Source organism: Schistocerca cancellata, chromosome 5 (assembly GCF_023864275.1).
Source record: "Schistocerca cancellata isolate TAMUIC-IGC-003103 chromosome 5, iqSchCanc2.1, whole genome shotgun sequence".
NCBI lineage: Eukaryota > Metazoa > Arthropoda > Insecta > Orthoptera > Acrididae > Schistocerca > Schistocerca cancellata.
Window position 1 is genome coordinate 426,871,497 of NC_064630.1, and position 13,646 is coordinate 426,885,142.

A 13,646-nucleotide genomic window follows, 5' to 3' on the forward strand; every position below is an offset into this window, starting at 1 on the left:
CACCCAGAAAGACACCCCCTGCATCCGACCATTGCTTCCACATCCTCCATGACCACAAGAAACTAGTTACATGGACAAGATATAAAAATCCTAGGGAAGATAAGAATGACGACGAGTCTGTCAACCAGCTACAGATGTTAAAGAATAAGATGATTTACAAAGATGCAAAGGGCAGGAGCCATTCTGGACCACCAAGCAAGGGTAGTCATAGGCCACTTGGGTCACAGCAGTCGACGGGACAGCTCTCCAAATCCCTCAAATGGCCAATGAGGCTAATGTACCCTACATCACAGAGAGGAGTAAAAATCACGTTCACAGATAAAATGTAAAATCGAATCAGCTACTTTGGTGTCGTCTCCTAGTAGCAGAGGTAGCATGTCAGTAAGTTCAAAGTTTCTTTAAATCAGTGCAGTCCAGTAAGATGTGGGTCACTGTGAGACAGGCACCACACTGACAGTGGGGTGGATCCTCAAGTCTGAGCATGTGATCGTGAGTCAGCTAAGTGTGGCCAATGTGAAGCCGAGAGAGGACAATAGATTCCCTGCAAGAAGCAAAAGAGAAGATTGCCACATGGTGATGGTCTTTTTTATGGTTCGCAATTTATTCGGAGAAACCAGGACACACCAATCTGCACTCCGAGTTTCCAACAATTGTCGGCACAAAGTTGACCAGAGGTCTAGTTCTGGTACAACCAACTCCAAAGTCAGCGTCCTGGTAGTCAACTTTGCCAATTGGTCAGCATGTTCATTCCCTGGGATCCCAACGTGAACCAGGGACACATACAAAAACGATCAATTCTCCAGAGTGGTGGAGGTCATACAGGAGATCCTGGACAGTCACAGCCAATGGGTGTTGAGAATAACACTGCCAACCAGGAGACCACTCAAGGAGTCACTGTCAATTAAGAATGACTCACCAGTGTAAGAACTAAGGTGGATGAAGTCTCGGGCAATGACAACGAATTCTGCAGTGAATACAATACATCCGTTCAGCAGGGAGCATAGTTCACTGCATCTTGCTTGGTATATGAAAACTGGTTCATCCAACGACCATAGAGCCAAGTACAACCTCTGACAAAGTGTGGTGAATAGTCTTGCAACATTAATGTAGATGAACTATGAACTACAATTACCTTACTGTCCTTAGGAATAGTCACCTCCCATAACTATGCACCATTGAGCTCTGCGATACATATCCTGGAAATTTTGCATGAAGTCTTCCTTCGGGATGGTGTTCAAGAGTTGCATCATGTTTTGTGGGATGTCAGGAATATTGTCAAATCTCTTCCCTTTCAAAGCAAGTTTGAGTCGAGGGAATAGGAAGAAGTTTGGAGGATTGAGATCCTGCGAGTATGGTGGATGTTCAAGTTGCACCACCCCCTTTTTTGCCAGTAACTGTTTCACGATATTGGCTGTGTGTGGGCAAGCGTCATCATGAACTAAAAACCAGCAATCTTGTTGTGTTTACTGGGGTCGTACCCAGCATAGACGTTGCACGAAACAGGTCAAAATTTCAACGCCTGTGCAGCGTTCGTCGTCGTTCTCTCAGGTAGAAATTCCTTTTGGATAATGCCTTGACTATCAAAAAAGGTGATGAGCATTGTTTTGATGCATGATTTTTCAGCTCTGACCTTTTTATGACGAGGTGAGAACGCCATTCCATGCTTTACCATTTCGTTTCAGCGTTGTACCGAAGACACCACGTTTCATCTTCAGCGCCAATAGGGTTCAAGAAAGACGGTGTCGCATCGACTATTTTGACAACATTCTGTGAAGCCTCTAAACATGGCTGCTTCTGATCATCAGTCAAATGATGTGGCACAAGACAACAAGTTTCCCCTAACTAATGGGTAAGGATTTGTCGCACAGATTAACAGTTAATCTGCAATTTATCCGCTAGCACTCGCACAGTTAATCGACGGTCGTTTGTGATTAATGTCCACACTTTCGTCACTGACGGCAGTCGCTGGTCATCCACTACGGGAATTGCCAGAACCACTTTCCCCACCTCCTCGAAAATGAGTGAACCACCTGTACACACACTTCATGGACAGTGCATGATCCACATAAACACGTACCAGCATTGCATGTGTTTCTTTCGGTGTCTAGCCAAGCCTAAAACAAAACTTTAAATTGATCCTTTGATCATTCATTGTCCTGTCCTCAGTTCAGAACCAACACACTAAATAAGCACTTCGTCCAACAGGTCTAACATGGAACACACAATGCTCACCTTAATATGGTGGGGGCAGGTTGTCAACATTGACTGATACGCAGGTTGTATGTATAACACATCTGAGCCTGAAAATGTGCCACGGACTTCCAGGAACAGCAGGCAGTGAAAAACCAGAGGGTCTACTAAGTCTTTCAGACCAAATGAGAGGTCAAGGGAGATCCAAGGATGGAGTACACACCATGGGGGCACAAGTGTTTTCTCCCGGACAAGAGGCGATAGTTGGAAATATGGATTTCAGAGCAGAGACTCTATATGCAATCTGCAATTGTGACTTCCGACCTTGGACTCTGCTGCAGGAGGTAGATCTCCTACCAGGAAACAGGATGCCCAGGGGAGCAGTGTGTGTGTGTGTGGGCGTGCGCGCGCGCGCATGCTGAGCAGCAGCTGTTTGTGCCGGCTGTGAAGGGCAGGGACACCACAGCCTCTTCACGTAGGCTGTTCACAGGGCTGTCCGAAAGGCACCTGTCCCAAGTAGGATCCCACAGTCACGTATCATGTCCAGAGTATGCAATGATGAAGGCGATGCTGAGTCATGAGCTAGGCTCCCACTGACAAGATCAGAGCCTTGTAGAGACAAAAAGTGTAGAGTGGTCTGTACCCCAACTGCTGTTACTGAGACAGTGAATAGTATTAAGGTGCCACCAACATGTTTGCTCAAGTTAGCAAAGATGGGGAAGCCATGGCAACTAGGCATCGAAAACCAATCCCAGGACACGATAAGACCCTATCACATTGCGCATTTGGTCCTCCAGATAGAGTTCTGGTTGGGGATGGATGGTACAACAGGGACAGCAGTGCATAACACATCTTGGTGGTAGAGAGAGCCCAGGACTGCCCTTTCGTATGGCACCTTGCAGTCAGCATTCAGCAACACCCACAGTTGAGGAGCAAGTTTTCAGCATACAAGAAGAGCGACACTGTAGAGCCCACAGCTCCAACCAGACCATCGACAGCTGCTAGAAAAAGGGGTACAATCAATACAGAGCCCTGTGGGATCGAAGTCTCTTGTATATGGGGTTACTGTGGGAAGCACCAACCTGAACCTAGAAAGTACAGTGAGACAAGAAAGGAGTTCTGGAGAAAAATTGGAAGCTGGCCCCAGAGACCTAACTCATTGAGGGTAGCAAGGACATGGTGATGCCATGTGGTGTTATAAGCCCTATGCAAGTCAAAGAAGACAGCAACAAGATACTGACACAAGGCGGAAGCTGACCAAATAGCAGACTCAAGGCAGACCAAATTGTCAGCAGCCAAACAGCTTTGTTGAAATTCATCCAGGGATAGAGCCAAAAAACTCAAGGTCAATGTGATGATGTACTGCTGTGATGTCAAGCCATATATTCCTCCTCCCATGCGGTGCTACAAATGCATTGGATTTGGACACATCTTTGTGTTGGAGGGCCAGCCCTGTCTGTAAGGATTTTGCTGTCCTTTGCACACAAACCCCCCATGTTCCCAAGGCTGTACCATTTTCAAACACAAGAAGAAAATCCTGTAAAACAAAACCCTTGACTGCTTCGTATATCAAGATGCCAAGAAGAAATACAAATGTACACAGCCTTTGTGTATGAGAATGACATATGCTGCTGCTACAATGTCATCCTCTTTAGTGACTGTGCCATTGCCCTCCTTGTCTTCTATGTCAGGCCCACAGGCCACACAACTACACGTGCTTGCCAGGTGGTTGAGGGTCCTACTGCTTCCCTCACACCCCCTTTGGGTTCATCGACTCCCTATTGGCGGGGACATCAGTCCCCAACCCCCAACTGGAGAAGCAAAGCCCTCCTCTGGCACCCCTTACAAGAAAGGCCTCCTTCGGGACACTCCTTTCCCAGGACTCTGCTGACCTGGAACAGGATGCCAGCTGGTAGCTGAAGGAGACACAGGTTGCAGGTAGTAGGACTTCCCATTCCTCCTCTGTCCCAGAATCTGAGGCAAACAAGTCCTCACAGAAGTCTAAATCATCTAAGAGCAAGTAATAATCCTCTAAAAAGCAGGAGATTTTGATGATCCTCGTTCCGTCAGAACCCACTTATTCTGTCTCTGCATCTGATGCAGCATTCCTAGTGGCCCCAGCTCTCCCCAAGCACTCTGATTCGAAACAAATGTGTATTAATTGTATATCTTCACAACAGAGGCAGCAGGTGGCATGGAGATGTGAGACATGAGCTGCCTCTTCAGTCCCTTCATGGCCCCACAGAATATTGATAGCATGATCCTCCAGTGGAACTGTAGCGTTTTTTTTTTTTTTTTTTTTTTCCTGCCACATGGCTGAGCTACATCATCTTTAGTGTACTTCTCCCATTTTTTCACATTGCCTGATTCCCAGCAATGTGGACCCCTACCATCCATGACTATTTTAAAAATCCCACTGACTGTGAAGGAGCATAGGGTGGTAATTGCAGTTACATTGTGGACTCCGTCTACTGTAGAAACACAGCACTCAGCATGACTTTGGGGGCTGTGGATGTTTGTGCAAAGGCACCTCTGAAATTTACCATCTGTAATGTGTATCTCCCTCCCAACAATGAAGTGTCTCAGAACACGTTATCGGCATTGTTTTCTAAGAACCCCCTACACTTCCTAATACTGGGTGACTTAAATGCCCATAACCCTTTGTAGGGTCATGGACACTGGTCACGATAAAGCTGGAAGCACGACAACCTGCAATCTTCTAAAACAAAGGCAACTTTGATCATGATTGTATTTTACTGCATTCTTTATCATGGTGAAGGGTGATATTCCCTTCTCTTCAAGAAAGAAGAGGCAAATACCGTTATGTTAAAAGGAGAAGTAATACACTAAACAATTAGACTGTTTCAGTTGTAATCGTAGCAACGGACAGTGGAGGTGCAAACTTCGACCCGTGAAGCGTTGCTGGTGAAAGTATCTGCCAGCAACACACCTTGAAATAATCCACATTACTTGCACCTCCCTTACATTACCAGTGCCTTACACACTGAACCTACACCTGGAGTTAATGGTCTGGAGGATGATTTTGTACGAGAGCAGGATTATTCTCACGGCTTTCCCATATACTCTGACTGCAACAAGGACAAGGACAGAGAGAGAGAGAGAGAGAGAGAGAGAGAGAGAGAGAGAGAGAGAGAGAGAGAGTGTGTGTGTGTGTGTGTGTGTGGTGCAGCTACAATTGTTCAGTAGTATTGCCAGGCGATGTTCTACTACTACTACTACTACTACTACTTCTACTACTGTTGAGATTAAATGAATAACACACATTATAAAACAGAGAATACTAAGTAAAAACAGGTATAAAATGGATAGCAAACATCATAATTTTACATTGAAATGAACACCCTTAGCTGCTTACAGGCATTGACATACGTCAACGGGGACAGATGAAAATGACTGGGACATGTCTGAAAGAACAGATACCATCTTAGTAAATATATCAAAATTTTACCTGACACTTTTGTCGGAATAGACGTCTCAAAAACATCTGGTAGTTAAAAGTTGAAATGTCATTGTTCCCTAAACAGCCACACAACAGCCTAACAATCAGTTCTTGAAGTAATGAGCTTCCAGAATCTTCTGCGCCATCAGTCAGCAAAGCTTCTTCCAGCTCCTGAAAATATATAATAAAGACATAAAGAAACAAAAAATATTGAAACATTCACTTCTTTATCTCTATACAAACTAGATGAGTTTTAAATAGTACTCAAGTACAAATTCAAACGAAACACCAGGCAATCATCCTAAGTTCTTTTGGGCATGCACCTGGGATAGTGCAGTATTAGATCTTTTTCCGATGTTTTGGCAGATAACCTAACAGCCATTTTCTACACTTATGTAATTAAATCAAGTGGTATAAATTTTGCCAAACACTCGCCTTGATGGCTGTCAACCTTGAGAAGAGGCTGTCAGTAATCACATGACAAATGTAGGGGTGGAATGGGGGGAAGGGGGGGGGGGGGGCAGTGGAGGTCTGGGAAATTTTAAAAATTACAAGCCTGATGTAGGCCTTTCAATGCTACATTTCACACACTTCCGAACCCAAAACAAAGAAGATTTCCCAGGAATAAGAACAATTGTAAATGAATGCATTAGGTTATGTGGGAAAGGCTAAAAATTAGCTTAATAAACGTCAAGGGCACTTAAGAAACATTTCCATAATTTTCAAATATTGCAAAATCTATATACATATCTTGCTCGAATATTTGGTGGAAATAGAAGTACAACATGGAAACCAAATCCACTTGCAGTATTAAATGGGTGGCCAGCCTTCAGTGTTTCATACAAAAATATTCAGAACACTCATCCACTTCCAGGCTCTGCCTATACTTGTATATTACAGAATCTGTATTTTCATAGATGACAAGGTAATTTTCTCTTGAGTGATAATCTTGTTGCACTCTCTGCAGTCTGAATCTGATCCTTTGTGAAATCATTTTGGTAACATGTTCTTCCTGACAACAAATTGTTCATTTTACTAATCACCAAAGCACTCAAGGTTGCTGTATTCATACAAGACTGAAATTCAGTATTGTTTTCCCTAACAATACTAAACACTCTCTCACAGACTGCATTACTTGAACCTTGTGGTGTCACTTGGTTCAAAAGCAGTTTTATTTCTATCCTTTAAGCTGACAAGTGCAGAATGAAAATATTTTTGTCATCACTCAGCATAATCTATCTTAGAAAGCCAAGATGACAATCATTCGTTGACAGGTTTACTATGTACTCAGGACAGAAATCATTACTATCTATAAAATATTTTAGCAGCACATGATTTGCAAAATGTAAAGAATACTTTTTTTGATTTTTTAAAACATCAAGTTGTAAAATTTCTATTTTTGTAATTTTTTAGTAATTCCATTGACTTCCATAAATGGGCGGTAAATCCATAAAAATTATGGACTAGACAATCAGTAATATTTGGCACTCCTGATGATGGCTGTAAGGTTATCAGCTGAGATACCAGAACAAGAAAAAAATACTGTCTCGCACACAAACCCAAAAGATGATGGAATATTCTATCTGCCAGAGAAACTTCAAGAAACGCACTAAGCCAGGCTTTAACTACAAGTTGAATAGTCTAATTGAACAATGCTGATCCAAATGTGTACAATACTGAGGTTACTCAGGCACTGTATTGCTTAAAGTGATCATTTAGCTACTTCTCAGCACAACCACTGCTGGAAGCGATACATTTATCATATCACGAGACAAACGTTTGTGTTGCTGTATCAAAAACGCCTGTCTCCTGGGATATAATCAGTAAGTATACACTGCTACACCTGCTTTCTGATCATCAATTATGAATGTCACTCCACTATAGTGATCTCTGTCATGGGCAACTGAAACCTGTAGATAATTGCCTGCACTAAAAATGCAGCATTTGTCTGCTTATGAAGTGCAACTTATAAAATAGGCAGACAAGTTATCACAGATTTAAAATTACAGTTAATGGGACAAAAAAATTATAGCCGTCACTGTAAGCTCATCTTCATATTAACCAATACAAAAACTACTGAAGTTGTCAAGCTTCAAAATTCACTGACGAGTCTTAACATTATGACCACTATCCACTGTGAGATTGAGTGCTGGCTGGTGGTGTTGCAGGCACATGACACAGTGAGGAAAGTGTATACATGGAGCTGCTCAAGACAGTTTTCAGATAATGTGTTCAAAAGAAATTCATGCGATGGCTTGTCTGTACCACGTGTAATGAATCCATAGACATCCCAGTCTATACTAGGTAGGTTGAAGTCGCCTCCAACTAATATAGCATGATCCGGGTACTTCTGCGAGACAGAGTGTAGACTCCCTTTGAATGATTCTAGAACCGTCACGGAGGAACTTGGTGGCTGGTAATAACACCCAACAATTAATTTTATTTCTCCTAGCCCTGTTAAACATGTCCAGATAACTTCACAATCACACACTACTTCGACCTCAGTAGACACAATACTTTTGTCAACTGCAATGAAGACACCACCTCCTATGGTGTCTAATCTGTCTTTCTGATACACATTCCAATCCTCACTAAATATTTCAGAACTTCCTAGCTCAGGGTTCAGCCAGGTCTCAGACCCGAGAATAATTTGTGCGCCACATGCTTCCTGGAGAGCAGTAAATTCAGGAACTTCATTCCAAACACACTGAAAATTTACTGCTAATATCTTGATAGCTGAAGTGTCTTTACACTGAGCGTGTCCTGATTTCCCTTCCTGCACGTCGACTGGTGAGTGTTCATCAGGGCACCTCGCACTACTGCCTAGCCTAAAAAACCTCCATGTGCATGCCACAAGCACTCTGCTATCCGAATAGCCGCTTCCTTTGCGTAGTGCACCCCTGACCTATCTAGGGGCGTCCTACAATTCCCCACCCAATAGTGCAAGTTTAGAAATCTGCAGCCAAGACCGTCACAGAGTCAACGAAGCCTCTGGTTGAGACCCTCCACTCGGTTCCAAATCAAAGGACCCCGATCCACTCTGGGAACGCAGCAGGATTGGTGGTGATCTTTGATACATATGACGACAGAGTACTATACTGGTGCAGGCATAAGTGTTTCTGAGCACTCCATTCAGCACACACTGTTAAATGATGGGACTCCATGGAATACAAACCCTTTGTGTTCCTATGTAGCCCCAACAATATTATCACCTACTGACTGCAGAGGGCACAGGATCATTGAGACTGGACAGTGGATAATTGAAACTTGATACCTGGTCAGATAAATCACATTTCTCTTTACACCACATTGCTGATCATGTCCAGATAACTTTCATCCAGGTAAATGGCTGCTTGGAGCTTGAACTGTGCCATCGTCACAGGTTGGTGTGGGCAGTATTATGATACAGGGGACATTCATGTAGGCTTCCACGGGAGACGCAGTGGTAACTGAAAGCACCATTGCAACTTATCTACTGTATGAACAATATTGCAAGTCGCGTGTATCACTTCATGCTTGATGCCTTCCCAGACAGCAAAGGCATCTTTCAGCAGGATAACTGTTCATGTCACATGGTCAGAATGGTTCTACAGTGGTTTGAGAGGCCATGGTAATGAATTCAAGTTGATGTCTCAGCCTTCAAATTCAGGCGGTCTGAACCCGATGGAATCACTTGCCTGTAATTTTCAAGAATTGCAAGATGTGCATGTAGATACCTGGTTCCACATACCTCAGAAAACCAAAGACGTATAAGTCTCCATGTCTCAGAGAATAGATGCTGTACTGCATTCCAAAGGTGGAATAAGTTATTAAATAGTTAGGCGTAAAGTTTTAGCTCACTGGTGTTTATGTATCCAAATGTAATGTGTGGAAAATCGTTAACACTATACAAATATTACTACATAAAGAATAGGTTCAAAATGAAACAGTAATGAAACATCTGTACATGAAAATCAATACTACGTGAAATTTAATCCAAATAAAGACAAGGCAATCACTGGACGTACCAGGTGATCAAGCTAAGAGACACTCATAATGTGTAAGTGCAACAAAGAGCTATGTCTGACAGGTTAAAGGATTGCAAAGCTATTACGAAATATCCATTCTGATATTCATTACAATCTATGTAGTACAATGTTTGACAAAACAAAAGTTTTTAAAACTTAATACACTCTTCTCAAAACTTGCCTAAAATAAAGGCCACATTAAATGCCAATAATGCCTTTGGGGGGGGGGGGGGGGGGGGGGTAACAAAATATTAGCACTCACAGTGACGTGTTGCTTTAAGTTATTGTGAAAATATGTTAGGAAAATAAATGGGTTTGGTAATACATATATGGTCCACAGTCTGAAAGCATTCAATTTAAATTTGTTTCCATTAACAGTAAGCTTATCATCTTGTGCTGAAAGCTGGAATAGCTGACAGTATCCATTATTCAAAGGCCCTCTATGCCGAGAAACACAGGATGTCTTTTACTTCTTTGTCCTTGCCTTTTACCATTACTCGGAGGCAGCTAATGTTACCCTGTGGCCTTATCTATCCCACTAGTAGTCACTGTTTTCATTAATGCTTAGTTTCTTAGACGACCATTGCTGGGTTTTCATTTACAGGGCCAGGCAGTATCAGATCCTATCTGTGGCTATTGAAAAACTCAACAATAGCAGACTGCAACATTCATACCATCCTTCACGTATGTCCTTACCAGCTGTTAGTAGTGTGTCTTTGCTGTCTGTGAAGCACTTGGTAGTTTTAAAGTGTTTTGTTATTTTGTATATTTCCGTGTTATTTCCTTTTTAAATCCATTTATAGAGGTTGAACTCAGCTTTTCCTTTCTCAGTAGTAAATGTTCTTTGGAATATTTTCTTAGCCTCTCTGTCAGATTCCCCATCTGTTTCTGTAAGTTTCTTGGCACACTTCGTAAAAGAGTTTCTTATCAGATATGGCATCTTTGGTGCAGTTGTTCCACCATTTTGGATCCATATTGTTATGAAAGCCTCCTTTACTGATACCTACGAAGATTACACAGAAGTCCTCAAATTCGAGTCAAGCCTCATTCTGGAGGCTGTCCTGGAGGAGCAGGAGCAGATTTGTGTTTAACTCCTGTCAACAACGAGATCATTACAGATGGAGCACAAGCTCGAATTAGGGGAGGATGTGGAAGGAAATCAGCTGTGCTCTTTCAAAGCAACAATCCTGCCATTTGCCTGAAGCAATTTAGGGAAATCATGGAAAACCTAAATCAGGACAGCCAGACACGTGTTTGAACTGTCATCCTCCCGCATTCGGGAGGACAACGGTCCAAACCTGCATCTGGTTGTCCTGATCTAGGTTTTCTACGATTTCCCTAAATCGCTTCAGGCAAATGAGAGACAGCTCTGGATAATTATGCCTACTTGTGGTTCACCACAAGCTTTATGAAGATTGAAAAACGTGTCTCTGAGGTGATGTTTTGATATGGTAATCTGCAGCAGAGTAGGGTTATGAATAGGGCAATTATATCTTCCAAACGAACACTGGAAATGACTGCAGAAGCCCATAGCACATTATATGCCAATGTGCTATGGTGACCACGAGCACCAGCCACAACCCTAGCTATAGTTTTGATGTGTAGGTTAAAGTAGGCGACACTCATTTGCTCTGCTGTGGTCACACGGGAAAGTCAACTACAAACCCAGACCACCAGGAGGTGCACCGAGAGCTACGGACCACTAGGTACCTCACCAGGCATCAGTAATAGGTAGCTGGCCACATCACAAAACCACAATGCCATAGTTTCACAAGTGACTTGGGGGACAGCACATCTCTTCCTGAAGAGTGACTGTTTAAGCCAACGCGAACAGTTCCTGTCAGCGAGAGCTGGTTGAGTCATGCGTGCACTGCTTGCAGTCCATCACTTAAGTCATTGACATGCCACAAGAGAAGACTGTGTCATGCTGAGAAGTTAGGCAACAATTGTTTTGAGTGCTAGCTTTACTCACTTTAGTTCTGGCTCACAGCAGACAGGTGGAGTCTATACATCAGAATTGTATTTAGTTGGAACTGTTGAAGAAGTGAAGTTTATTTCGTTTCATACCTATTGCACCACCAGTCTTTTGCATAATAATAAAGAAGCTGTTTGTAACATCTACCGGGGTCCTCCTCAAATAATAACAGAAAGTAAGATTTTTCACAATTTAATACCGACAAAGCAGAAACATTCATCATTGCAAGCCTGAAATAGCAGGTGAAATGTAAGTGGTAGACAGTAAACATTCCACCATGTATGGTGACAATGGCAAGTAAGGCAAAACCAGATAAGCAATCCCAGACTCAGAAAGGAAGATTATGAGGGTTTGGCAGGGTTGACATAACACAGGTAAGTTCCAACAAGTGCCATAAGTAACAATACATGGAAATTGTGAATAAGTGTAATCAAACAATGGGCAATGGCCCTTGCACAATTGTTCAGATATAGGTTGGCTCCTAATGTGGTAGTGGAAGGAATTATGAGCATAAATTAGAGGTAAATCAGGCTCCTAGCTCAATAAAAGTAACAAACTAGCTGATGAAAACTCTAAATACAAACCTTTCCCTCTAGACTGAAAGTTGACAAAAGGGTGCTAACTTGAGCTGAAATTTAAACCAGGGTCCCTGAATTTAGGACTGAACACTGGACACCAACCTAAGTGAGATGACTGTGACAGTGATCTGGACTGCAATTGGAAAACTGGTATGCCAAAGTCCTGTATCAACCAGCAGATTTACTGAGCTTGATGAGACTTGGTACAGACTAACTATAGTGGCTTTGAAAGAAATTAGGTGGACAGGAATTGGTTCTGTGAGAACAGAAAATGCAATTCTATTTCACTAAGCACTATAAGACTAATTTGTTGGAAATTGGTTTTATGGGCAATGAAAAACCTTTAGTACTATGTCCTCAATTCTACACAGTAAATTCTAGGATATCCTTTATCACTGTTTAGGTAAACAAAAATGAACTCTTATTACCTGCAACATTCCTACTGAGAAAAGCAATGTCATTGTCAAACAGTAATCCAAAAGCTAGAGATGAGTGACAGCTTTCCATCTGAATACCACAATATCATTGACAAGATCCTGAGGAGACAGTACAAGCTCAGATTGGGTAAAGATGGAGAAGGAAATTGTCCGTGACCCATTCTGATGAATCATCCTAGAATTTGCCTCAAACAATTTACACACACAACAGCAAAGTCAGATACTAAGGTGGGGATTTGAATTTCTGTCCTGTCCTGTGACTTACTACTGCACAACCTCACTCTGTAACACAACAAATAATGATATATGTGAATGCAGACCTATACTGGCGTGTTGTCCAAACAAGACACAGCCAGGGAAAAAGCACCACAGGCGCAAAGATGCCATAAAGACTCACCATTTACCCGAGTTTCACCTGTGCCACGGGCGGTGCTGAGCATGAAGATAGTGACTTCGCCTCAGCCAATTGCCAGCTGAGTACAATCTGCCAATGACCAGATGACTTGGAAGGTAGAAGAGCAACTCTCGCCACTTGATTATAGACCATTATCGAGGACTGACGTACACGGGGAACATCATTTAGTGAACTTAGAACTAAACATACAGTTGTAGCACTTGCTATGTACTGTGAAGTTTACGTATGATTATTTGCTCATAAGACATTGAGGGCCTTTTTTGCATTATATTACGAGTAGTGTTGAAGACTACTTATTCGTCAAGACACAAAGATAAGTAAACCTTCTTAACTCATTTGTATGACTTTGTTAGTAATTTGTTGGAGTGTTGTAGAACCTTTGTTCTTTCATCCTGTTACCTGACCCTGGGGCATAGATGCATAATAGTGGCAGGGAGGATTTTCCTTAGTGGTGTACTGAACCAGAAGCCGTTTCATGAACTCACAAACTCAGCCTACCATAACAACAGTAGCAACTTGGCCTCTTCAGCAGTAGACACAAGGCCTTTACAAACATGGTGACGAGGGTTTACAAAACTGGTGAC

The 13,646-nt window shown here is 42.5% G+C and overlaps 1 protein-coding gene across 1 annotated transcript in view; it reads right to left on the reverse strand.

The window, feature by feature from the left end:
• The window catches only part of LOC126188280 (mucin-12), a 303,407-nt gene that overhangs the window by 245,525 nt on the left and 44,236 nt on the right, over positions 1-13,646 (reverse strand). The window contains exon 3 of the mRNA XM_049929864.1: positions 5,660-5,821. Within this exon, the coding sequence (XP_049785821.1) occupies positions 5,660-5,821 (162 nt within the window). The remainder of the gene's footprint in view (positions 1-5,659; positions 5,822-13,646) is intronic.